The 25977-nt window shown below is 41.7% G+C and overlaps 1 protein-coding gene across 2 annotated transcripts in view; it reads left to right on the top strand.

Moving 5' to 3' along the window:
* LOC126428312 (uncharacterized) overlaps positions 1 to 25665 on the top strand; it is a 196262-nt gene extending 170597 nt beyond the window's left edge. For both annotated transcript variants that reach the window (XM_050090244.1, XM_050090245.1), the window contains one exon: positions 24786 to 25665. In XM_050090244.1, the coding sequence (XP_049946201.1) occupies positions 24786 to 25554 (769 nt within the window). In that variant the 3' untranslated portion in view covers positions 25555 to 25665. The remainder of the gene's footprint in view (positions 1 to 24785) is intronic.
* Positions 25666 to 25977: the final 312 nt, after the last annotated feature.

Genomic DNA, 25977 nt, shown 5'->3' on the forward strand with positions numbered 1-25977 from the left:
GAGGGAGTGGACCTCATCAGTCCTGCAGGGCTGTCCATAAATCCATAAGAGTACGACGAGGTGGATCTCTCCTGAATAGCATGTTGCCAGACATCCCAGATATGCTCAATAATGTTCACGTCTGGGGAGTTAGGCAGCCAGCGGAAGTGTTTAAACTCAGAAAGTGTGCCTGGGGCCACTCTGTAGCAATTCTGGACGTGTGTGGTGTCTCATTGTCTTGCTGGAATTGCTCAAGTCTGTCAGAATGCACAATGGACATGAATGGATGCAGGTAATCAGACAGGATGCTTACACATGTGTCACCTCTCAGAGTCGTATCTAGACATATCAGGTGTCCCTTATCACTCCAGATGCACATGCCCCGCACAGTTACAGAGCCTCCACCAGCTTGAACAGTTCCCTGCTGACATGCAGGGTCCATGGACTCGTCAGATTGTCTCCATGCCCGTACACATCCATCTGCTCAATACTATTTGACCAGGCAACATGTTTCCCATCATCAACAGTCCAATGTCAGTGTTGACGGGCCCAGGTGAGGTGTAAAGCTGTGTCGTGCAGTCATCAAGGAGACATGAGTGAACCTTCAGCTCTGAAAGTCGATATTGATTATGTTTCATCGAATGCTTTGCTCGCTGACACTCGGTGGCTCAGCATTGAGATCTGCAACAATTAGCAGAAGGATTCAACTTCTGTCACATTGGAACGATTCTCTTTAGTTGTCATTGGTCCCGTTCTTACAGGATCTTTGTCCGGCTGCAGCCATGTCGGAGATTTGATGTTTTACTGGATTCATGATACACGCGTGAAATGGTCATATGGGAAAATCCCCACTTCATTATTACCTCGAAAATGCTGTGTCACATCGCTTGTGTGCCGACTACACCGCCATGTTCAAACTCATTTAAATCTTGATAACCTGCCCTTGTAGCAGCAGTAACCGATCTACCAACTGTGCCAGACACTTGTCGGCTTACATACACGTTGCAGACAATATTGATGATATCAGCAAAGACAAGAGAAGAATCTCGATCGTTTAAATACATATTCATTCACGTTGCAGACCGCAGCACCATATTCTGCCTGTTTACATATCTCTCTGTATTTGAATACGCATGCCTATACCAGTTTCTTTGGCCATGCAGTGTATGACAATATTGATGATATCAGCAAAGACAAGAGAAGAATCTCTATCGTTTAAATACATATTCATTCTGTAGTTATATCTTGATTTGTCAATTTGATGTTTCACTTTTAGATTATTTTGCTTAACCTACAAAGACATGTTAATATGAACAGTCATTATATTTGAGAGTATGAATATATAATCACATTAATTTGAGAAGTTGCATTTATCTTGGAAATCGGATATTTTTCTTGCACTCTTGACTTATATATTGAAGCTAATGCTCACTAACAAACTAGTCATCTACAAGCAGCAAGAACATTGCATTCTGGCGCTCTTGGGACAAGAACCAAGGACAAATATAGATGGAATGACAGAGCTTCACGAATAAAAATAACAATAACCAGAAAATTACATTATTAAAGGAGATTTGCGATTTTTAAATCAGATGTTTATCGGACATTTATCACTGTTGTCATTCACAAAGGAGTTGACAGCAAAACATTATGATGAAGCCGTGTATTAAAAGAAGTAATAATTAGTCAATAATTAATAATAAAATAGGTAATTAACAGTTACATCACAGAATACTGTAATAACTCCGTGAGTCAGAAGATCGTCAACTTTTAAGAGTTATCACTGTTTCATCTGCTTACTAGCTGAATCACTGCAGCTGCTCACTGATCCGTGGCAGCACAGTCTTTCATCATCACGACACTTTGAGCTGCTCAACTAAATTTGTACGCTGTGGTGACTAATTTTTTTAAATTGCGGCGGTGGTGTAGTGGTTAATAAAAAATGAAAAATAAGAAGAGAAGAAAGGGTTGAAAATGTGGAAGAAATCGTGAATAAAAATGTTTTTTTCAAAATCGTTAATGACCGTGAAAAAAGGGAAAGAAAGAAAGAAATGCAGATCGGACTTTGTATTACAGAAAAGCTATCGGACTTCGTTATTCGAAAAAGCTATTGTTGGGGTGGTCCTTGTGGCGTTTTTGAGCAAAAGTTAAACCAATTTCCACTACAAAAAATTTTGAAAAATAACAGAGAATAACAAAATGTAACTGACAGGGGGAAATGGCGTAGCTTAGAGTTCATTCTTTACCAGGTTAACGTGTCTTCTTTCGGGCGGCGTCCAGGTCTTCAAAAATCTCCTTCATTTCTGCGTGAAAAATCTGCTCCGAAATCTTGCAATAGTCCAGGAATCACTAATTTATACCAATTAAAATCATCTTGATACTGTATGCAATTTCATTTACTTTGCTACTTCCATCCTCCGAATTTCTTAACAACTTCCACAATGTCTACACATTACAATCAGATCAAGATTAGCCATTAAGTTTTTACGTCAGCATCAGATCACGCCTGCCTTAAGCTTCGGCTAACAAGAGACAAATGAAACGGATAGAAAACAAAAAAAGAGTTACAATTTTAGTATTTTCTCTGCCGTCGAGCGCTCATACCGCAGCGACGGGATATTTTTTATCTGAGGGAACGAGTGTAACGCGGCGAAATTCAAAGTCCCGCTACAGTGGTGCTGTGTCAACACTTTAGCTGCGGCATTGGTGCAGGCACGCAACTCTCCAGTGCGAGCCGGTAACACTCTGAAGCGGCAGGTACCACTCGGAGCCGACGCTCCTAAGCTACAGGCTGACATCAAGACCTTTTAAGATCTGCAGGATCATGTTCTATACTGACTTAATGATGACACCTTAGATGCATTACTTCAAATAGGCTTCGACTATATTGTGGTCATGTTTTAAAGTCTGTTTGCTGTCTGACACCTATAGGGGTCACAGGCGTCACTCAAATGTTCGTGATTTTTAGATAATGTAACAAAAAATACAATGCAAACAAGCAACACATCCACTGCATTCAGGAAAAATTTGGATTCCAAAATGCAAATTCTTAAGCAGGAAAAAAAAGGAAAAAGGAAACTGGATTCATTTGAAATTATATTTACTTCAAATGCGCATTTTTAAGATTGACTCTGATAGAGGTCGTCAATTTAGTAGCATGTTTGCTCCTGGTATGAGGGAATTAGCCGTCTACATTTATCATAGACGCCCAGGGAACGCCCGGATGTGTAGAAATTAGTAATTGCGGTGCTATTAAAACTAATTTAGCACAACAAATTCTTTCGCAAAAAACTAAAGTGAATGCTTTACAACGCAATAAGAAATATGTCGGCTTAACACAAAAGAAAACCACATTTTCTGAGTACTCGTGAAAAAAAAGTTCTAACCTTTCACGTCGTAAGAAGAAACCATGCAATGTCAGAAGAAATAAAAGAAGTTGTCTTTGATAATCAGAATTTGCCCGATATTATCGCGTTTTTGTTAACTTGTGGGACATCATACATCAGTTCAAGCAGTATCCAGGTTTGTCTGGGCAGGTTGTACACTCGTATGGTGTATCAGTGCGCTTGCCTTGTTCCGCGCACTTCTTACACCGTTTCCTCATAACTTGCCTCTTCCCTGCAGTAGCTTCCCGCTTTTGCACAACGTGTGTGTGTTTCTGATGTTTCTTGCTCACATTTCGTGTAACGTCCATTGGCGGAAGGAAGCCCTTTATAATGTTCATTCTGTAATCGTACATCATTTTATTTCCTGAGTATTTGTTGTACAGATATAGAGAATTGAAAACTAGCATGTCAATGACACGAAAGAATACTAAAAGCTAGCGGATAGTCTTTCGTTCACATACATATTACGATAACATCTGATATTGTTTATCAGTCCCAGACATACTCGCATTGTACCTAATAATAGGTAAAGGCTTCGTCACTATTTGCTGGCATGCATTCGTCACTTGCTCCATAACATTTAGATGTTCTGTGGAAACGTAGGAAACGTCTCGTCGATCCTTCCATTTTCCAATCATTACTCCATTAGAATACCGCGCTATTGTCTCTCCTCTCCCAAGTTTTGCCGATACAACGTCTTTGGGGGTATATTTCCTATTTAATTTCAGAGTACCTGTGGAAAGTGTTTTTAGATTCAACAGAGTTGTAGCTAAATGAAAACTGTTATAATAATTGCCCAAGTAAATGTGATGACCAACATGCAGCTTTTCTGCCATCAAATGCAAAACGACCTTTTCAGCATGACCTTTTCCCCCCATATCTCCACTACTTCCCGCGTACACAGCGCACTTATTTATGAAACCGTCTGGATTGTTGAGCATGTACATCTTAATGCCATATGTATTAAATTTGCTTTTTATGAATTGTCTAAATGAAAATCTTCCCCTCCAAACAATCGTCGATTCATCAATTGATAAATATCTTCCCAGGTAATACACTTGAGACATTCTCGTGTTAAAATAATCCAATATATGTCGTATCTTATATAAACGATAGTCTGGTTTTGGGTTTCCTGGAAGTGGATTTTTCGCAAAATGCGGAGAGCGTAATATGATCAAATACCGGTATCTGCTTATACTCACCGCTGTTCCTCTATTCTCAACCAGCGGTTCTTTCTTCCAGTAGTCTTGTAATCGCGGATATTTAATGTTACCCACATGTAACGAAACACCCAGTAAAACTAGTAATTCCCCTCTACTTAGAGGTTTCCATTTACAGATCCTATATCCCTCTTGTATTTTCGCTCAACAATATGTTGACTGCTTATCGTTCGTTTCGTCAACTACAAGTTGCAACAATTCGTCTGTTACCAATAATCTGAAGAAACCCATAGGAGAATTGCAAGCAGGATGAATTTGCAAAACTACTTCCTTCGTAAATGGATGATACTGCGTATTTTGTGGTTCTTTATGCCATGACTCACCTGGATTATCTCCGTGTGACAGGATGGGCTCTTTTTCGTCGTAGATTTCCACACAATCGTCGTGATCCGTATCGTCAGATTCAGAACTGTCATGAAACAGATTCAAAAGTTGTGCTTCTATCGTCACACTGCAGTTCTTCTGCAGCCTCTAAATGACAATATCCGTGGTATGCCTCGTCCTCACTACACAGAAAATCACTGTCGTCTAGTACACTAAGTAACTGTTCATCTATCAATTTAACACTTTCCCTGCTCCTTTTCACATCGGAAGGTCCAGGTGTCAGTTCACTAGCCGCCATTACGAAAAATATACGTTCGATAACTGACCACACATAAACAAAAGTTTATACGCTTTGATGCTAGCTTAGACGCTGCAACACGACTGAGTAATCCGACGGTGAGCGCGGACAATTCGCACTGGCTCATGGCTTGTTGTGACGCTTAAGCTGCTTTCACACTGGTGATTTCGTCGCCGCGATTCAATCGCTGCAATGCGCGACTGTCAGGCGGCTGGATTGTGCGACTGAATCGCCAGGCACGCGACTCAACCGCGCGGCAGCTGCTCTGTGGCGGGAGCTGTGTGTGTGTGTGTGTGTGTGTGTGCTCGTGCCAGCCAGTTCCGAAATGGATTCTGACGAGGAAGTGGTGCTTTTCGCTCTGTTGTTCAAAAGGAAATACTGGATTCATCCTCTACTGAATGCTCGAGAGAAACACGGACATTTATTACAAATTAAGAGAAAACCCTGCAAAATTCATGAACTATTTGAGAATGTCTGTGACATCTTTTCATGAATTATGTGCTAAGCTGCGGCCAAATCTCACAAAGCAAAATACGCAAAGGAGGAACAGTATTTCGCCAGGGGAAAGACTAATGATTACTTTAAGGTAAATAAAATGATTATTTTACATATACCTTTATTTTTAAACTAGGTGTAACAGTTATTTGCCCCAATGTGTAATATTAAAATACAGTAAGCCAAAACTGTGATATTTCGCTACCAAGAGAATAAATCAGTGACCACTGATCAAACAGATGATACCGGTGAAAGTGTGGCATCAATATTTGATGTACATGGGCTTGGGTTAGATGCAGCTACAGTTCTGGTGAATTTGAGTATACAGGCATTGGTATTTGAGAAGTGAAATGAAAATTATAGTTTTCTAGTGAACTGTAAGACCTGCTGTACTTCCTCAAAACTGACATTATTTCAAATTTAGCGTCTATTTTCAAATGTTGTGGCACAGATTTCAAATCATGTAATAATGATAGTAGGAAAGTTTGTCAGGGTCATCTACTTCAGCCATTGATACTTCCCCCCCCCCCCCCCTTGATGCTTGCTGCAAGTACCTGAAATAATTTTTCCTCGTCTGTCATCTTTTGTCTCTTACAGAACATCAGCTTCTTCTAACTCTGTAGTTATGGTATCGCTTGTAACTGCCACTAAACCACCAAACTCTTTTTCTCAATAGTGTTATTAGCAGTTTGTGATGCTGATTATTGCTTTACATTCGTAGACGTAGGTTCATATGGCAAAAGTGGGGTCTCACAAATTTACAAAAACAGTGAGCTTTACAAAAGAATGAAAGATAATAATTTAAATTTGCCAGAGCCTTGACCTTTGACTGACTCAGGTGAGCCTCTTCCATTCTGTTTTGTTGGAGATGAAGCATTTGCACTTGAAGAAAACAGGCAACGTCCTTACAGTGGAAAAAATTTGACAGAGAAAAGAAAGGTTTATAATTACAGGTTATCGATGGTGTGACGTTACATTGAGTGAACTTTTGAAATCCTATCCAACAAATGGCGAATTTTTCATCGCCATTTAAATGTGAATGAGGACCTCTGTGCAGTAATAATTAAAGCACGTTCTGTTTTACACAACTTCGTTAACAAAAGAGATGGGTTCAAACTGGATGAAACTTTAGAAATAATTGTTTTTAGTTTTTTAGGGCGCAAAACTGCTACAGTCATTGCCGCCCGGTCTGTGACTTAGGAAAAGGTAAAAAACCAAACTAGAAACCAGCAGCAATGGGAGCAAAACTAAAAAAAGTGGGGAAACTAAAAACAGAAGGAAAGCTTAAAAACCCACTGTAGATGGGCAGTAGTTTGTCCCCAAAAAGAGCTTCAAATGACTGACGTCGTCTCACTGACACTAATAAACTCGAGAACGCGATCGGCTGAGTGCGTGTCATCTGCTAAAATGGATGATATATCAGGCGACAGCTGTAGACGGGTTCGTAACGGAATAAAATAGGGGCACTCAATTAAAAGGTGTCTCACCGTCCACAGTTGAGAGCAGTGGGGACAAAGCAGGGGAGGATTGTCACTTATAAGATGTCGATGGCTAAAAAGACAGTGCCCTATCCGGAGTCTAGTTAAAATTACCTCCTCCCGATGACAAGTTCGGGACGAAGAGGTCCAAGCACAGGGAAGAGCTTTCACGTCCCGCAATTTATTATTGGGAAGTGTCGACCAATGTGTATGCCATAAAAGAGCAACACGACGGCATAAAACACTCCGTAGATCGGTGAAGGGAACCATGCGAACAGCAGGCTGAAGAAGAGAGACTGCAGCCTTGGCCGCTATATCGGCCGCCTCGTTTCCACAGATATCAACATGTCCTGGGATCCAGAGGAACGCCGCAGACACACTGAGCAAGTGGAGGCAGTCCTGAATCTGATGGACCAGAGTGTGGACAGGGTAGAGAGCTTGGAGACTGAGGGGAGAGCTGAGCGAATCTGAGCATATAATATACTGTAGCCGCTGATGGTGATGGGTATACATGGACAGCCTGGAGAACAACGTAAAGCTCCGCAGTAAAAACCGAACACTGGTCGGGAAGCCGAAATTGATTAGGGGTGTCGCCAACAATATATGCACTCCCAACACCAAATGATGTTTTTGAGCCATCAGTGTAAATAAATGTGGCGTCCTTCATTTGTGCGCATAGAGCAGCAAATGCCTGACGATAAACAAATGAAGGGGTACTATCCTAGGGAAACTGACAAAGGCCACGGAGCAGGCAGGTCCGGGGCCGGAGCCAAAGCGGTGCTGTACCCCAAGTTGTCAAGAAGGTTTTAGGAAAGCGGAAGGAAAGAGAATGGAGCAGCTGACGGAAGCGGACTTCTGGTGGTAGTAGAGAGGAAGGGCGACCTCCATACCCTTAATCCAAGGGGGCGTCGAAAAAAATGTCATGGGGCCGGATTAGCAGGCATGGAAGACAGATGGCTAGCATAACGACTTAGAAGGACAGCTCGCCAACTGGACAGCGGAGGTTCAGCAGTCTCAGGGCTGGTGTAAAAACCTCCAGATGCTAAACGTAATCCATGGTGGTGGACAGTCGAGACACAGAAGAATAGACGGCCGAGCAGAGGAGTAAACTATCCATCCATAGTCCAATTTCGAGCACACTAAGGTGCTGTAGAGGCGGAGAAGGACCTCTCAGTCCGCTCCCCAGGAGGTACCATTCAGGACACGGAGGGTGTTGAGGGATCGTAGACAGCGAGCCGAAAGATACGAAATGTGGGAGGACCAGCATAATTTTCTGTCAAACATAAGACCCAAGAATTTAGCGACGTCCACGAACGGAAGGTTGACAGGGCCTAGATGTAAGGAAGGCGGAAGAAACTCCGTACGACGCCAAAAATTGACACAAACAGTCTTACTGGAAGAAAAGCGGAAGCCAGTTTGATGCTCCCAAGAGTGGAGGCGATCGAGACATCCTTGAAGATGCCATTCAAGAAGGCTGGTCCACTGAGAGCTGTAGTAGATCGCAAAATCGTCCGCAAAGAGAGAGTCTGAGACATCGAGGAAGAGACCATCCATAATTGGATTTATGGCAATGGCAAACAGTACAACACTTAGCACAGAGCCCTGGGGTACCCCGTTTTCTTGGGAGAAAGTATGGGACAGAGTAGTGTTCACCCGCACTTTAAATGTGCGCTCTGCCATAAATTTACAAATAAAAAGGGGCAGCCGACCTCGACAGCCCCAAGAAAACAGTGTGCAGAGGATGCCTGTCCTCCAACAGATATCATATGCTCTCTCCAGATCAAAAAATATTGCTACTGTTTCGCGTGTCCTGAGAAAATTTTCACGATATAAGTGGAGAGAGCAACATGATGGTCAACGGCAGAACGATGCTTTCGGAAACCGCATTGGGCAGGTGTTAAAAGACTTCGGGACTCCAGCCACCAGGCTAAACGGCAATTCACCATACACTCCTAAACCTTACATACACTACTCTTGAGAGAAATGGGGCGATAGCTGGAGGAGAGATGTTCTTGTTCTGAAACCTGGAAAGGACAAACGACGATAGCTTCCCGCCACCTTCTGGGAAAAGTACTGTCGGTCCAAATTCGATTATAAAGGCGAAGGAGGTAGCGCAGACTATGGGTTGATAAATGCAGCAACATTTGGATGTGGACACCATCCGGTCCCGGGGCGGAAGAGCAAGAAGAAGGGAGTGCGTGTTGGAGTTCCCGCATGGAGAAAACAGTATTATAGCTTTCGCGATTTTGAGAGGAGAAAGCAAGAGGTCGCACTTCCGCGCACGTTTCTTCGGGAGAAAAGCTGGCGGATAATTTGAAGAGCTCGAAATCTCAGCAAAGTGCTGACCCAATGAGTTAGAAATTGCGACGGGGTCCACTAAGGTATCATGCGCGACAGTGAGCCCAGAGACCGGGGAGAAACTAGGCGCGCCTGATAACCGTCGAATCGAACTCCAAACTTCCAAGGAGGGAGTGAAGGTGTTAAATGAGCTAGTAAAGAAGTCCCAGCTTGCCTTCTTGGCATCGCAGATGACTCAACGGCATCACACACGGAACTGCTTATAGCGGATACAGTTGGCCAAAGTAGGATGGTGGCGGAAAATGCGAAGAGCACGTCGCCACTCACGTATTGCGTCACGGCATGCCTTGTTCCACCAAGGAACTGGGGGGCGCCGGGGCAAATCAGAGTTGCGAGGTATTGAACATTCCGCAGCGTTAAGAATAACTTCTGTAATATGAGTGACCTCATCGTCGACGCTAGAAAAGTGACGGTCATCAAATGTCGCTAGAGATGAAAAAAGTGTCCAATTGGCTTGGGCAAACTTCCAGCGTCTCGGGCGCATATATGGCAGTTGTGGCTGCAATCTAAGTGAACATGGCAAGTGGTCACTCGAGTGTGTATCAGCAAGAGCGAACCAGTCAAAGTGCCGAGCTAGTGGAACAGTACCGACCGAAAGGTCCAAATGAGAGAAATGTGTCGTGGAGGCAGACAAAAATGTAGGGTCCCCAGAGTTGAGGCAAACAAGATCCATTTGGTGGAAGATGTCTAGCAATAGTGAGCCACGTGGACAAGGATGTGGAGATCCCCAAAGCAGGTGGTGGGCATTGAAGTCCCCAACCAGCAAATAGGGGGGTGGAAGCTGACCAAGAAGATGAAGGAGATCAGCTCGTGCCATTGGTGTGGACGATGGAATGTATACAGTAAAAAGAGAAAAAGTATATCCAGAAAGGGAAAGACGGACAGCGACAGCTTGGAAGTAAGTGAATTGGGTGATAATGGAGAGTATCATGGAGAAGAATCACGAGTCCTCCATGGGCTGGAGTGCCTTCAACAGAGGGGAGATCAAATCGGACGGACTGAAAATGGGGGAGAACAAAGTGGTCATGGGGACGCAGCTTTGTTTCCTGAAGACAGAAGATGACCGGCGAGTAGGATCGTAAGAGGATCGACAATTCATCCCGATTGGCTCGAATGCCGCGGATATTCCAGTGGATAATGGACATAGGGTCAACAGAAAAGGGAGGAATGTGACCAAGGTTGCCATCAACTCAACGACTGCTCTGAGCTTGCGACCGACAGCATGGAATGGCATTCAGCCGATCCATAGGTTGGTCAGGAGCAGCTCCTGCCACCAGCGATTGGCCGGTTGATTGGCCGCCAGCAGTGTGCCTTGGTGACACAGAAGACGGCCGAGGGCGGTTACCACCAGCTGGTGCTGTAGATGAGACGCGTCGTGGCGGAGAAGGTGAGGAACTAGGTTTCTTATTAGCCTTCTTGGAAACAGGACGTTGAGATGAGGTAGGAATCGATGGTTGTGAAGTCGGGGTATGTAAAAAATCTTCATGAGTAGGCTCTTTTCTGGAAGTCCAGGTGTCTGATTTTGAGGCTTGTGATTTAGCAGAACCCGATGAAGAATGAGCCATAGAGTGAGCAGGTGATAGTGGAGAGGTTGAACGGGCGATCTTTGTGCTGGCCGATCTGCATGGCTGCCTCCTTTGTAGGCCGAAAGAGGCAGGGACAGTGCTGTATTTACCTGCATGAGGCACAGTTGGCTTTCAACTGGCGAGTAACTTTCGAGCAGCAAAGTTTGACACCTTTTCCTTCACTCTGGTTTCTTGACTGAGCCATTCGTCTTTGAAAATGGGGCAATCTCTAGAGGAAGCAGCGTGGTCACCCATGCAGTTGATGCAACGAGGCGATGGAGGTGGACAAGCACCCTCATGGGCATCCCTGCCACACATAACGCATTTGGCCGGATTGGAACAGGACTGGCTGGTATGATTGAACCACTGACACCGATAGCAACGCGTAGGGTTTAGGATGTAAGGGCGAACGGAAATTATCTCATAGCCCGCTTTTATGTTCGATTGAAGTTGAACTCTGTCAAATGTAAGGAGGCAGTACAGGTTGCAACCAAGTCCTTGTCAACCCTTTTCATGACTTGATGAACAACTGTTATGCCCTGGTCAGACAGGTAGTTTTGAATTTCCTCGTCGGACAATCCGTCTAGGGAGCGTGTATAAACCACCCCATGTGATGAATTTAAAGTGCAGTGCACTTCTATTCGGACAGGGAAGGTGTGTAGCAGTGAAGTACGCAGCAATTTTTGTGCCTGGAGGGCACTGACTGTTTGTAACGACAAGGTGCCATTTCGTAATTGGGAACAAGACTTGACAGGGCCTGCAATTGCATTGACACCTTTCTGAATAATGAAAGAGTTGACCGTGGTGAAGTCTTGGCCTTCGCCCGACGAGAAACAACAAGGAACTGTGGCACTGATGGAAGAATTGTCCGTGGCTGAGACTCATTTAACTTTCGCTTGTGAGCAGACATAGTAGATGATGAGGAAACCATTGCGAAAGTATCCCCCATGATTATCGGCGTCTCCGATGCCGCGCTTCTTCCTTGCGGGGGCCCTCTCTGAGGGCACTCCCGCATTAGGTGATTGTTCACACCTCAGGTCACACCTCCCAAGAAATGGACGGAGGGACAAATTGGCACTTTTGGAAGATACCAGCTCGGGTAATCACCCCTCCCTGGGCCTGGCCGTTACCAGGGGGTACGTATGTGTGTCCTACCTGTCTACCCGGGGCGGGGAATTACACATTACCCCATCACCAGCTACGCGTGGGAATGTGTGGGTCGGCCTTCAGACACGCACACGGAGGCAAAAAGAGAAAGGGAGGAACAAAAAGGGAAAGGAAAGAAGAGAGGTCTCAAACATCGCAGCGAAGAAGAGGGTAAAGAGAAGAGGTAAGGAAAAGAGAAGGACAGAGGCTTGCCAGCAGAGTAAGAGAAGAAGAGAGACTATTTTACAGTTTCAAGTGTCCGTCTCTGGAGTAGGCACTAAACATACTCCCAGAGGTGAGAAAAGGAAGGAAAGAGGCTGGAGGTGGGGGGGGTGGGGTGGGGGGGGAGATGTGGGATGTGGAAAAGGAAGGTATGCAGCCCGGAAAGGAAAGAGGGCCACACTAGCTCGGGGTCCCGTACTCGATATGCACGTATCCACAAAACAGTTGTAGACCCCCTGGGGGGAAATATTGGGTTGGACGAAGTACAGAGCACCATGCCTGTAAGAAGCCGCTATGCCGCGAGTGTACAAGACAAATTTGCTGATTATTTTGTCAGCAGTGAATGTGCTCCTACTTGGCAATGGGCAAGATATGAAACGTATACTATTTTTTATAAAAAACAACTGTCTAGAGCGCAAACTTTTGAATTTATTAGCAACTAGTTTCTATCCATAGGTGAACCATCTTCAGACAATACCACAGCTGCGGGGAGCGGAGCAGGTGCTGCAGATGTGTCCAGGTGCTATTAACTGCTTATGGAAATTGAAATGAAGTTTGTGCTCTAGACTGTTTCTTATAAAAATTGTAAGAGGAAAAGAGCACTGTTTACCCAAAATATTCCCAAAAATATAAGATGTATTCTAATGAGAAATAAACAGAATAATACATACCACTTTCGTTTTTCTCTGATACTGTTTCATTTTTGAAGCCAGGAACAAATTTCTTACAGATCTCCTCCCAAGCATTACGTTTTTCGAACTTATTATTGTAATACTTGTTTCTTGAATCCCAAATTACACAGCGATGTTCTGCTTCAATGATGAAAAGTTCCACACCGAAAGTCATTTCAGTAGCATAAGTAGCACAATAGCACGCAAGTCAACAATCACACTGACAAGGCGTCAGCTGTTTATCACCTCCAAAGGTGCACAGCTGCGCTGCCAGATCGCCGCGTATAAAAGGCTCAAACGTGGCTGAATCACCGTGACCAGTCGCGGGAGCAGGCGGGCATGCAGCAGGTGCGCAGCCAAATTGCCAGTGTGAAAGGTCTTATGGAAACAGCGTGTATGGGACGGACGCGACTCCACCTAGCAGCCAAGTCGCATGACCAAATCACCAGTGTGTAAGGGGCCTTATAAGTGTCAGCTGCAGCGAAAGTGTTAAAGTGTATTTACAAATTAACAGATTTATTCTTAATGGTGTGACAAACAGAAATATGAGTAAAAATATGAGCACTCCGCTGCAGAATGAAAATCTCATTCTGGAAACATCCCCCAGGCTGTGGCTAGGCCATGTCTCCGCTATATCCTTTCATTCAGGAGTGCTAGTTCTGCAAGGTTCGCAGGAGAGCTTCTGTAAAGTTTGGAAGGTAGGAGACAAGATACTGGCAGAAGTAAAGCTGTGAGTACCGGGTGTGAGTCGTGCTTCAGTAGCTCAGATGGTAGAGCACTTGCCCGCGAAAGGCAAAGGTCCCGAATTCGAGTCTCAGTCAGGCACACAGTTTTAATCTGCCAGGAAGTTTCATATCAGCGCACACTCTGCTGCAGAGTGAAAATCTCATTCTAGAAATATGAATAGTTTGGAGTTAAACTGCATCTTGTTTAAACAGCATGGCTGTACTGACCTTTAAGATGGAGATGAGTAAAGCCACACCTGAATTAATCACCAGGATTTAATGGAATACTGAGTTTTACAGCAATTAAAATCTAATAACTTGAGTGTAAAAGCTCACGGTGATGAATTGAGAACCAAATTATCAGAGGCTACCAAAAAGTTTCTGTTTGAAGGCTGTACAGAATCGGTACACCAATCAAGTAGAATTTCTGTGAGCGTTGAGGCAATCATCCCAGGTAACCACGTGGGGAGAGATGAGGACTAAAGGTTAGGTACTCGAGTGTCTCCCACGAGTCGCCGCGACTTGTGCGTTATGACATTTGTGATACGGAGCCTGTGTTATCATGAAGCGGCAGCAGTACCCATTGGCACACCGTCGCACAACAGTGGTCTTTGAAAGACATGGTGCCCCGTGCCCATAGTTCATTCTCCAATATGTGTTACTGGTTTTTGTTCTTCAGCACCCAAGGAAAGAATAACAGTACATTGATCCTGTTTCAATGCATATGGTATATAACTTTGCCATAATTCACATTTCCACGTGTAGCACACGCACTTCAGAAACATACAAATGCCACACTGATCACTTGCTACATGTCAGTGGTTATATACCCACTTCATAGCCATGCTACACTGCAGCAAAGCCCTCAAATGGAAACTGCCTCTTACAGACGGCAATAAAGCTAACCTAGTAGAAGAATTTAATGCTCAAGGTATTACATTAGAAACTACTGTAATGAATATAGATGCTCAAGTTATTAGATTTGAAGAGTCTCTGCCCAAGAAAAAGGACCAAACAATAGCCGTGCACCATCTACACAATCTTGCCCTTAGTTCCCAAAACAATTTACTATCAATGGTTATTTGAAGAACTGAACATTCCCCAAACCAGTCTTCTACTGGCAGATCTCTCAAATTAAATATCGTTTGTTGAGTTTTACTCTCACTTGCAACACGGTGTCTTTATCATAGTCTGTAGGGTATCAAAGTCAGAAATGGGGCTGAAAAAACTGTACCGACAGCATAGAGAATGGAGTGAGTATTTATATAAAATGGTAGATCGTGTATCATTAGACTAAATAACGAAGGTCCCACCATATCAACTTAATTTCAGTTATCTGCAATCCCTCCAACTCAATACACACAAGTTATTTACAGTTATTATGAAATGATTCAAAAATGTTAGCTACTTTGACATTAATGATTCCATAATAAACTAATGTGTTAAGGAGTGAATCATGCTGTACACAGCGTAAGGCTTACTAAGTTGCAAAATGTAGCCTGAGTAAAATTTCTCTCCTCCTAAGCACTAAGCACCTGTTTTAATCAGAGAGTACAGCGCGAACAGTAGGTTTGCTCCTCCTAAAGCTAAATTGTGCAGCACAGTGAATGCTATCACGTTCCAAATAATCACAAAACTGGTAACAGATGCTGCATTCTAAAACTTTACATAAAATTGGTGTCAGAGATACTGGGAGTTAAATAGAGGTGCCCCTCACTACCCTCTTATAAATGGGCATAACTCTACATAACTTGAACACAACAGAAATACACTTTCATTTAAACATTACACAACAGTGAAAATTCTCATGGACAAAATAAAACCTAAAAAAAAAAACAAAGTCTTTAAACTGTGGAAAATCTATAAGTAAATATAGCTGGAAAACAGTGACATATAGTAAGATTAGATTAGTACTTGTTCCATAGATCATGAATACAACACTTCGTAATGATGTGAAATGTGTCAGGTTAATAAAAGGTGTCTATACAAGATATTAAATTACACAAAATATTACATGACACTTAATATATATATAATAGAAAGAAACATTCCACATGGGAAAAATATATTGCCTTTACATACATCTGCCTGTGTCTGTATATATCTCTCTGTGTGTGTGTGTGTGTGTGTGTGTGTGTGGGCGCACAGCACGCTAGTGTATACCTGTCCCTTTTTCCCCTCTAAGGTAAGTCTTTCTGCTCCCAAGATTGGAATGACTCCTTACCCTCTCCCTTAAAACCCACATCCTTTCGTCTTTCCCTCTCCTTCCCTCTTTCCTGATGAGGCAACAGTTTGTTGCGAAAGCTTGAGTTTTATGTGTATGTATGTGTCAGTTTGTGTTTCTATCGACCTGCCAGCGCTTTCGTATGGTAAGTCACATCATCTTTGTTTATATATATATATATGATATCAATATAATGGAAGGAAACATTCCACGTGGGAAAAATTATATATAAAAACAAAGATGAGGTGACTTACCGAACAAAAGCGCTGGCAGGTCGATAGACACACAAACAAACACAAACATACACACAAAATTCAAGCTTTCGCAACAAACTGTTGCCTCATCAGGAAAGAGGGAAGGAGAGGGGAAGACGAAAGGAAGTGGGTTTTAAGGGAGAGGGTAAGGAGTCATTCCAATCCCAGGAGCGGAAAGACTTACCTTAGGGGGAAAAAAGGACAGGTATACACTCGCACACACGCACATATCCATCCACACATACAGACACAAGCAGACATATTTCTGCAGACATATGTCTGCTTGTGTCTGTATGTGTGGATGGATATGTGCGTGTGTGCAAGTGTATACCTGTCCTTTTTTCCCCCTAAGGTAAGTCTTTCCGCTCCCGGGATTGGAATGACTCCTTACCCTCTCCCTTAAAACCCACTTCCTTTCGTCTTCCCCTCTCCTTCCCTCTTTCCTGATGAGGCAACAGTTTGTTGCGAAAGCTTGAATTTTGTGTGTATGTTTGTGTTTGTTTGTGTGTCTATCGACCTGCCAGCGCTTTTGTTATATATATATATATATATATATATATATATATATATATATATATATATATATATATATATATATATATATATATATATATATATATAAAAAAACAAAGATGATGTGACTTACCAAATGAAAGTGCTGGCAGGTCGACAGACACACAAACAAACACAAACATACACACAAAATTCAAGCTTGTGTCTGTATATGTGTGGATGGATATGTGTGTGTGTGCGAGTGTATACCCGTCCTTTTTTCCCCCTAAGGTAAGTCTTTCCGCTCCCGGGATTGGAATGACTCCTTACCCTCTCCCTTAAAACCCACATCCTTTCGTCTTTCCCTCTCCTTCCCTCTTTCCTGATGAGGCAACAGTTTGTTGCGAAAGCTTGAATTTTGTGTGTATGTTTGTGTTTGTTTGTGTGTCTGTCGACCTGCCAGCACTTTCATTTGGTAAGTCACATCATCTTTGTTTTTAGATATATATTTCCTACGTGGAATGTTTCCCTCTATTATAACTATATATATATATATATATATATATATATATATATATATATATATAATTACCCACTTACTATATCCAAAAATTCATCTAATGAGTAGAAGGAGTTGCCATTAACAAATTCTTAAAATTTCCTTTTAGATGCTATATGCTATATGCTAGATGCTATATGGCTATATGGCTATCTGTCAGACTTTTGATGCTATTAGGTAAGTGACCGAAGACTTTTGTGGCAGCATAAATTACCCCTTTCTGAGCCAAAGTTAGATTTAACCTTGAGTAGTGAAGATCATCCTTTCTCCTAGTGTTGTAGCCATGTACACTGCTATTACTTTTTAATTCATTTGGATTGTTAATAGTGAGGCTACAGTGAAGATCTCTAGCTCTTTTAAATAAGTGTCTGCAGGATGATCCTGGATGAGCTCCAGCAATTATTCTGATTACACGCTTTCGTGCAATGAACACTCTTTTACTCAATGATGAGTTACCCCAGAATATGATGCCATACGAAAGCAGAGAATGAAAATAGGCATGGTAAGCTAATTTACTGAGATGTATATCACCAAAATTTGCAGTGACCCTAATAGCATAAGTAGCTGAACTCAAACGGTTCAGCAGATCTTCAGTGTGTGTTTTCCAGTTCAACCCCTCATCAATGCATACACCTAGAAATTTTTAATATTCTACCTTAGCTACCATTTTCTTATCGAAGTGTGTATTTATTAATGGTGTCATTCCATTTACTGTGTGGAACTGTACAGGGTTATTACAAATGATTGAAGCGATTTCACAGCTCTACAATAACTTTATTATTTGAGATATTTTCACAATGCTTTGCACACACATACAAAAACTCAAAAAGTTTTTTTAGGCATTCACAAATGTTCGATATGTGCCCCTTTAGTGATTTGGCAGACATCAAGCCGATAATCAAGTTCCTCCCACACTCGGCGCAGCATGTCCCCATCAGTGAGTTCGAAAGCATCGTTGATTCGAGCTCGCAGTTCTGGCACGTTTCTTGGTAGAGGAGGTTTAAACACTGAATCTTTCACATAACCCCACAGAAAGAAATTGCATGGGGTTAAGTCGGGAGAGCGTGGAGGCCATGACATGAATTGTTGATCATGATCTCCACCACGACCGATCCATCGGTTTTCCAATCTCCTGTTTAAGAAATGCTTCTGCTTTAGCCTTTTCCGTAAGATTTTCCAAACCATTCGGCTGTGGTACGTTTAGCTCCCTGCTTGCTTTATTCGTCGACTTCCGCGGGCTACGCATGAAACTTGCCCCCATGTGTTCAACCGTTTCTTCGCTCACTGCAGGCCGACCCGTTGATTTCCCCTTACAGAGGCATCCAGAAGCTTTAAACTGCGCATACCATCTCCGAATGGAGTTAGCAGTTGGTGGATCTTTGTTGAACTTCGTCCTGAAGTGTCGTTGCACTGTTATGATTGACTGATGTGAGTGCATTTCAAGCACGACATACGCTTTCTCGGCTCCTGTCGCCATTTTGTCTCACTGCGCTCTTGAGCGCTCCGGCGGCAGAAACCTGAAGTGCGGCTTCAGCCGAACAAAACTTTATGAGTTTTTCTACGTATCTGTAGTGTGTCGTGACCATATGTCAATGAATGGAGCTACAGTGAATTTATGAAATCGCTTCAATCATTTGTAATAGCCCTGTATGTACTGTGTTTTGTCAAAGTATAATGAGAGCCCATTTGCAGAGAACCACTTGATGATTTTCGGAAGAACAACGTTTACAATTTCACCAGGTAATTCTTGTCTGTTGGGTGTGATAACTATACTTGTATCATCGGCAAAAAGTACCAGCTTTGCATCATTGTGAATATAGAATGGCAAGTCATTAATATATATTAAGAACAGCAGAGCACCCAAGACTGAACCTTGCAGCACCCCATTCTTGATTGTTCCCCAGTTTGAGAAATCACCAGTTTTTTGTATATTATGTGAACTGCTTATTTCAACTTTCTGCACTCTTCCAGTTAGGTATGATTTAAACCATTTGAGTGCTGTCCCATTCATACCACAGTACTTGAGCTTATCTAGAAGTATTCCATGTTTTACACAGTCAAAAGCCTTTGAGGGGTCACAAAAAATCCCAACAGGTGACTTCTGGTTACTCAGAGCATTTAATATTTCATTAGTGAAAGTATATATAGCATTTTCTGTTGAAAAACTTTTCTGGAAACCAAACTGACATTGTGTTAAAACTTTATTTTTACAAAGGTGTGAAGCTACTCTACAATACATTACTTTTTCAAGAATTTTGGATAAGGCAGTCAGAAGAGAGATTGGACGGTACTTGTTGACATCAGATGTATCCCCTTTTTTATGCAGTGGTTTAACAATGGATTACTTCAGTCTATCTGGGAAAATACTCTGCTTCAGAGAGCTATTACATATATGGCTAAGAATCCCACTTATCTATTGGGAACAAGCTTTTATTATCCTGCTGGGAATGCCATCAATTCCATGTGAGCTTTTATTCTTCAGAGAGTTTATTATCTTCCTAATTTCAGATGGAGAGGTGGGTGGCATTTCAGTTGTACCAAATGGTGTGGGTAAGGCCTCTTCCATTAACTGCTTTGCTTCTTCTAATGAAAATTTATGTCCTATTTTCTCTACAACATTTAAAAAATAATTATTCAAAATGTTTTTGAGTTCTGGCTTGTTGTTTGTCAAGTTTCCATTTGCTTTGATGGTAATGCCATCATCCTGTACTCTTGGTTGCCCTGTCTCCCTTGTAATAATATTCCAAATTGTTTTGATTTTGTTACCAGAGGTATTAATCTCAGACATGATGCACATGCTTCTGGACTTTTTAAATAAAAGGATGAAATGTGAAATTCCTTCACAAAAGCATGTTAATGAAAATGAATTCTTTGTTATTGGCAATTCTACATTAAAAAATGTAATTTCACCAAACTGTGAAGTCAGGTTTCTCTCTGGTATCTGGCCTCATTAGCTTAAAAACATTTTAAAAATAGTCTAAGTGCAAACCACCCCATAACTAAAAAAGGATATGATCCAAAGACCAATTTCAAATGTGTTTTCATTCATTCTGGGACGAACTCAACATGAAGCTGCAGTGAGGAAGGAATTGTGAGACCAGAAACATCATTCGCCAAGTCAAAGTATTGTTCACAAACTCATGATTGGCTATAAGGTGAATTCTGCACAGAATGTCAGTAAGTAGTTCTTCCAAAAACAAAATAAACAGTGGTGTCAGGGAACAGTGCAACAAACTCTACACAGTATTCATTGATCCTAACAAATTTTTCAGTATTTATGAATTTCCAGCATGCTGGATTAGCTTGGGTCAGCAACTTGTGTTAATCAGTAGAACGAAAAACCAGTCCAGTTCAGTTCATAGTTGCAAATTTTTACTTTTTATTCACTTGATGACTAGCTTCAGGCTGAGACTCATTTTCGTATCATTGTGCCATGGCATTTCCGAAGATGTAAAAAATATGCAATGAACAGTTACAATGCATATTCATTGCACATTTTTGACATCTTCAGAAATGCCATTTTCAACTATGTTATGATGATTTTAAAATGGGTCTCAGCCCGAAACTAGTCATTGAGTACATAAAAAGTAAAAATTTGCAACTTTGGACTGGACTGGTTTTTCGTTCTCTAAATTTTTAAGTGACAGATGCCTGGGAAAGGATGGCGCGCATTTGAACTGACTAGGCTCAATGAATTATAGTAAAGTGACTACAAACATCTGTAAAATCATTAAGAACAAGGGAAACTGTTACCATGTGAAGAGGATGAAATTTAAAAATTGGAAACTGAAAGTAAAAAAAAATATATCTCAGACAGAAATTCTGATATAAATATAAGTACTAAAGACAGTAGGTTTCAGAGCTCAAATTTAACTCCCAACATGATGGTATTTCATCAAAATTTATGATCGCTATTGAACAAACAAAATGGATTTCAAATTTTGTTAGAAAATAACATGAAAAATACTTATGTATTATGTTTTACTGATTATTAGATTGACAAAGAGAAACTTCAATGGGTATCCATCTCAAATTTTGTACTGGGCAGTTATTTTTGTAAGAAATTGTCTAAACATCAAGGTAGCTGCATTTATGTTAAAATGGCATTAATTCTAAATGTATACTTTACTTAGAGAAATTATCCACAGAGAGAGATATTGAGGTAAATGGAATTGAAATCACTGATGAAAAAGCAACTATAATTTGTCTATACAGGGCTCCAAGTGGCCATATTAACATCATGTTACAGTACCTTGAAAATATTTTACACAAGACTACACATAAAAACAGAAAAGTTTCAATATTGACTTTACTGCAAGTGACTCCAAGCAAAAAACTGTTTTACTGAACCTCTTAGCAACTTCCAGTTTAAAGGCTGCTGTAGAAACACCAACACACATCACAGAAATCTCAGCCACAATCCTTGATCAAATATTTATGAATATGCAATGGAAAATCCAGGATGGAGTGCAACAGTCTTAGAGAAGGAAAGTTGCTACACACCATATAGCAGAGATGCGGAGTCGCGATAGGCACAACAAAAAGATTCACACAATAGCTATCGGCCATTAAGGTCTTTGTCAGCAATACACACACACACACACACACACACACACACACACACACACACACAACTTGTACACACGACTGCAGTCTCAGTCAACTGAAACCACACTGCCTAAGACTACAGTCATGTGTGCAAGTTGCCTTTGTGTGGTGAGTACCAACTTTCCTTCTCTAATATTGTTATTTATGAATGTGCCCTTGAAATGTTCAACATAAACCTTCAATATAGGTTTTAGAAACCACACAGCCCAAGAAATTAATATAATATTAGCAAAACAGCTTGGTTCAACCCCATCTCTAACAACTACATCTAGGACGTATAATGACCAGAACATACATTTCCTTCACAGTCTGAGTAAAGAAACTTGAAAAGAGATCTATGAATGTAAAAATACAAATGATAAGTTCTACAGATTTTTAAATAATTTTAGCTATTATTTTGAACTTTGCTTTCCACTCCATAAAAGTACAATCACAAAAAGGGATTTGGAAATAAGATGAATCGCAACAGGGATTCAAACTTCTGTGAAGAAAGAGAGATTACTTCATGAAATATCTAGACAGCACACTACATTTCCAGAATTTGATTCCTAATTTAAGAGTTACAAAAATGTTTTAACTAAAGTCATAAAAGAAGCAAAAGGAATGGCAGATATTTCCTTTATAGCAAACACACCAAATTAAATGAAGCCACATGGCCCATTGTAAGACAAGAAACTGGAGTAAAACAGAAAATACCATAACATGAAACTGAAAGAAACTCATGTAATATCTGATCTCCCAACAGATAGCAAATAATTTTAACTCTTACTTCACCAGAATCTCAACTGCCTCAGTGAAATATAACTTTCAATATGCTGCAATTGTAAATCAGCTAAAAACTATCCCTAGTAACAAGTCTCTCTTGCTATACCCAACACAGGGGAGGGGAGGGGGGGGGGGGGGGTAAAAAAAATTGAGAGGGAGAGAGAGAGGAGCTAAAATCAAAATCATCTTTGGTACTGGCAACATACCAGACCCAGTCTTTAAAAAATGTGAATCATTAGTAGCTTAGTAGCTAGGCCTGTGGTTGACATATGCAACAGCTCATTTCCGGGGGGGAATTTTACCAAAATAACTAAGCAATGTAACAAATTAGAGGCCAGTGTCTGTACTATCAGTTTTTTCTAGACTAATTGAAAAAATCTTTTACAAAAGACTAATAAATTTCACTGAAAAAATAAATTTCACTGAAAAAATAAATTTCACTGAAAAAATAAATTTTTCTTGACCACAAAGCATGATATCTGAAATATAAATCCACCAAAACAGCTATTATCGATTTCCTAAACGAAGCTTTGTGTTCTTGTTTGTCTGCTGTGTTCAAACAGCAATAATCCTAGACTTTTCAAATGCATTTAACATCATTAACCATGATCTATTGCTTAGGGAGCTATAAAATGTTGGTGTCATAGGCCTAGCCTGTGAGTGGGGAAAGTCATACCTAAAAAACAGACAACAAATAGTTTAAATTTTTGCCTTGTTTGTACAAAATTTAATTTCCAATCATTCACAAAAAAAAACACTGTAAAATAAGGTGTACTGCAGGATTCCATACTGGGTCCAATCTTGTTCTTGCTGTTTGTAAATTACTTTGAACCACCTAGTCCTAATTATAAATACATTAAATCAGCTGATGATACAGATATTCTTATCAAATGAAAGACCCCCAGAAGAGCTCCAAAATGAAATAATAAAGAGCACTTCACATATATCACAGTAGTTTGTTTTCCATGTATATGTTCATTGCAAACACTATGCATCTACACATAGTGCAAAATGAACAGCCTCTAGCTGCAACTACAGACATGTTAGCCAAAAGGTTTTAAACTGTAAATGGCACCATATTTCTAGGAGGTTGGATCCAAGATGACTTAAGATGGCAGATCTACACACAACACCTATGTAGTAAATTAAATATCATTTGTTGTAGTATCGAAATTCTCGCTGGATGCACATCAATGCAAGTCATAAAAAATGTGTACTAAGTCCAAGTGGAATCACTAATAAGATACAGTTTAATTTGCTGGGGAAATTCACCACCCAGCAAAAACTGTTTCATTGCACTAAAAAGAATTATAAGAGCCATAGAAGGCATAGCATATTGATCTTCTTGCGAACCTTCATTTAAAAAAGCTTAATATTTTTCCATTACCATACCTGTGGTGTCACCGCCAGACACCACACTTGCTAGGTGGTAGCTTAAATCGGCCGCGGTCCATTTAGTACATGTCGGACCCGCGTGTCGCCACTGTGTGATCGCCGACCGAGTGCCACCACAAGGCAGGTCTCGGGATACTGACGAGCACTCGCCCCAGTTGTACGGACGACATTGCTAGCGACTACACGGACGAAGCATCGCTCATTAGCCGAGCAGATAGTTAGCATGCATTGCTCATTAGCCGAGCAGACAGTTAGAATAGCCTTCAGCTAAGTCCATGGCTACGACCTAGCAAGGCGCCATTTGTAACATTGCATGTACCTCAAGATAGAGTCTCACTTGTATCACCAAGAACGTTGTAAACCAATGAAGATATAAAAGTTAAGTGTTCTAGTAGCTACATACTTTTCTTTATAACATTAATAAGTATCCTGTTTCAGACCTCTATCTAGCCTCCTTAAGATTACGCGTGCCTTTCGGCTACTTCAGTGTGGCGTAGCTGTCTTGTTACGCCACAACAGTTGGCGACGAGGCAACGGAAAGGGTCTTGTTCTTTCTAATTGCTTACATTTACTTGTGTCATGGCTTCGCCAGATGTACTGTACGAATTTTATCGCTTGCAGACTCAGCAGACGCAGGCGTTATTGGATGCCCTTGGACAGCTCGTCCAGGGTCAACGTGCCATTCAAACCGATGCGGCAGCCGCCGCTACCGCCGCCACAACATGCAGTTGCACCGCCGTTTCGCAGTTTTGACCCAAACGAAGAGACATGGACGGAATGGTCACGCCAGTTTGGATTTCATCTCGCCGCCTACAGAATTCAAGGTAATGAGCGGCAGCCGTTTTTGCTTTCGTGTGTAGGTGTGTCCACCTACCGTGTGATAGTGAAATTGTCTCCCCGACGCGACGTAGCAACTCTGTCATACGAAGAAATTTTGTCTGCTTTAGATGCCTATTTCAAAGAAACAGTAAATGTCGTTGCAAAAAGGTATACGTTCTTTCGTACGAAACGTACGGCCGGTCAGACTAATAGGGAGTGGGTTGCAACATTGCAAGGCCTTACAAGGGAGTGTGATTTTGAATGTGAATGTGGACTCCCTTATTCAGATACAATGGCACGTGATGCAATTGCACAGAACGTTTCTGATGTTCGTATACGGGAGCAGATTTTGAAACTAGTTAATCCCTCCCTTCAACAAGTGATAGACATATTGGATAGACAAGACAACTTGACTGTGCTCAGGAATCTTTTAAAACTTCGCCAGCCGTGTGTAACATTAACCGGCCTGCCGGGCGCGCTGCGCGGCCCGGTCAACTGCCCTCGCGCACATCAACGCAGCTGCCGCCACGCTCTAAACCAGGTGTGCCGCGCCAGCACACAAATGCAGTGAAATCATGTCCGCGGTGTGCTACTAGACATTCGCGTGAAAATTGCCCGTCACGCCAAGCTATTTGCTTTTTCTGTAATAAGAAAGGACATGTTCAAAGTGTTTGCCAGAAAAAGCTCAGATCAGACAATCACAATCATTCCAGGCCCTTTGCTTCGTGCCGGAATCGAACCAAGGACACTCAGGCTCGTGGACCTTCGCCCATGGACATTCATGTAGTTAATTCCACTTCGTCCAGTGCCTCTTTCTCAAACAGTGACTGTGTTCGTCCCACAAATACTGTGCGTCGACGTCGACGGAAATCACGTCAATTAGCAAGTGATGCTGTACCTGTGTCTGTTCAAATTGCACACAACAGTCGCTCTTGTCGTCAGCAGGACAATAAACTTTTTGTAGATTTGGACTTTAATGGCAAGGTCATTCCAT

Source organism: Schistocerca serialis, chromosome 12 (assembly GCF_023864345.2).
Source record: "Schistocerca serialis cubense isolate TAMUIC-IGC-003099 chromosome 12, iqSchSeri2.2, whole genome shotgun sequence".
NCBI lineage: Eukaryota > Metazoa > Arthropoda > Insecta > Orthoptera > Acrididae > Schistocerca > Schistocerca serialis.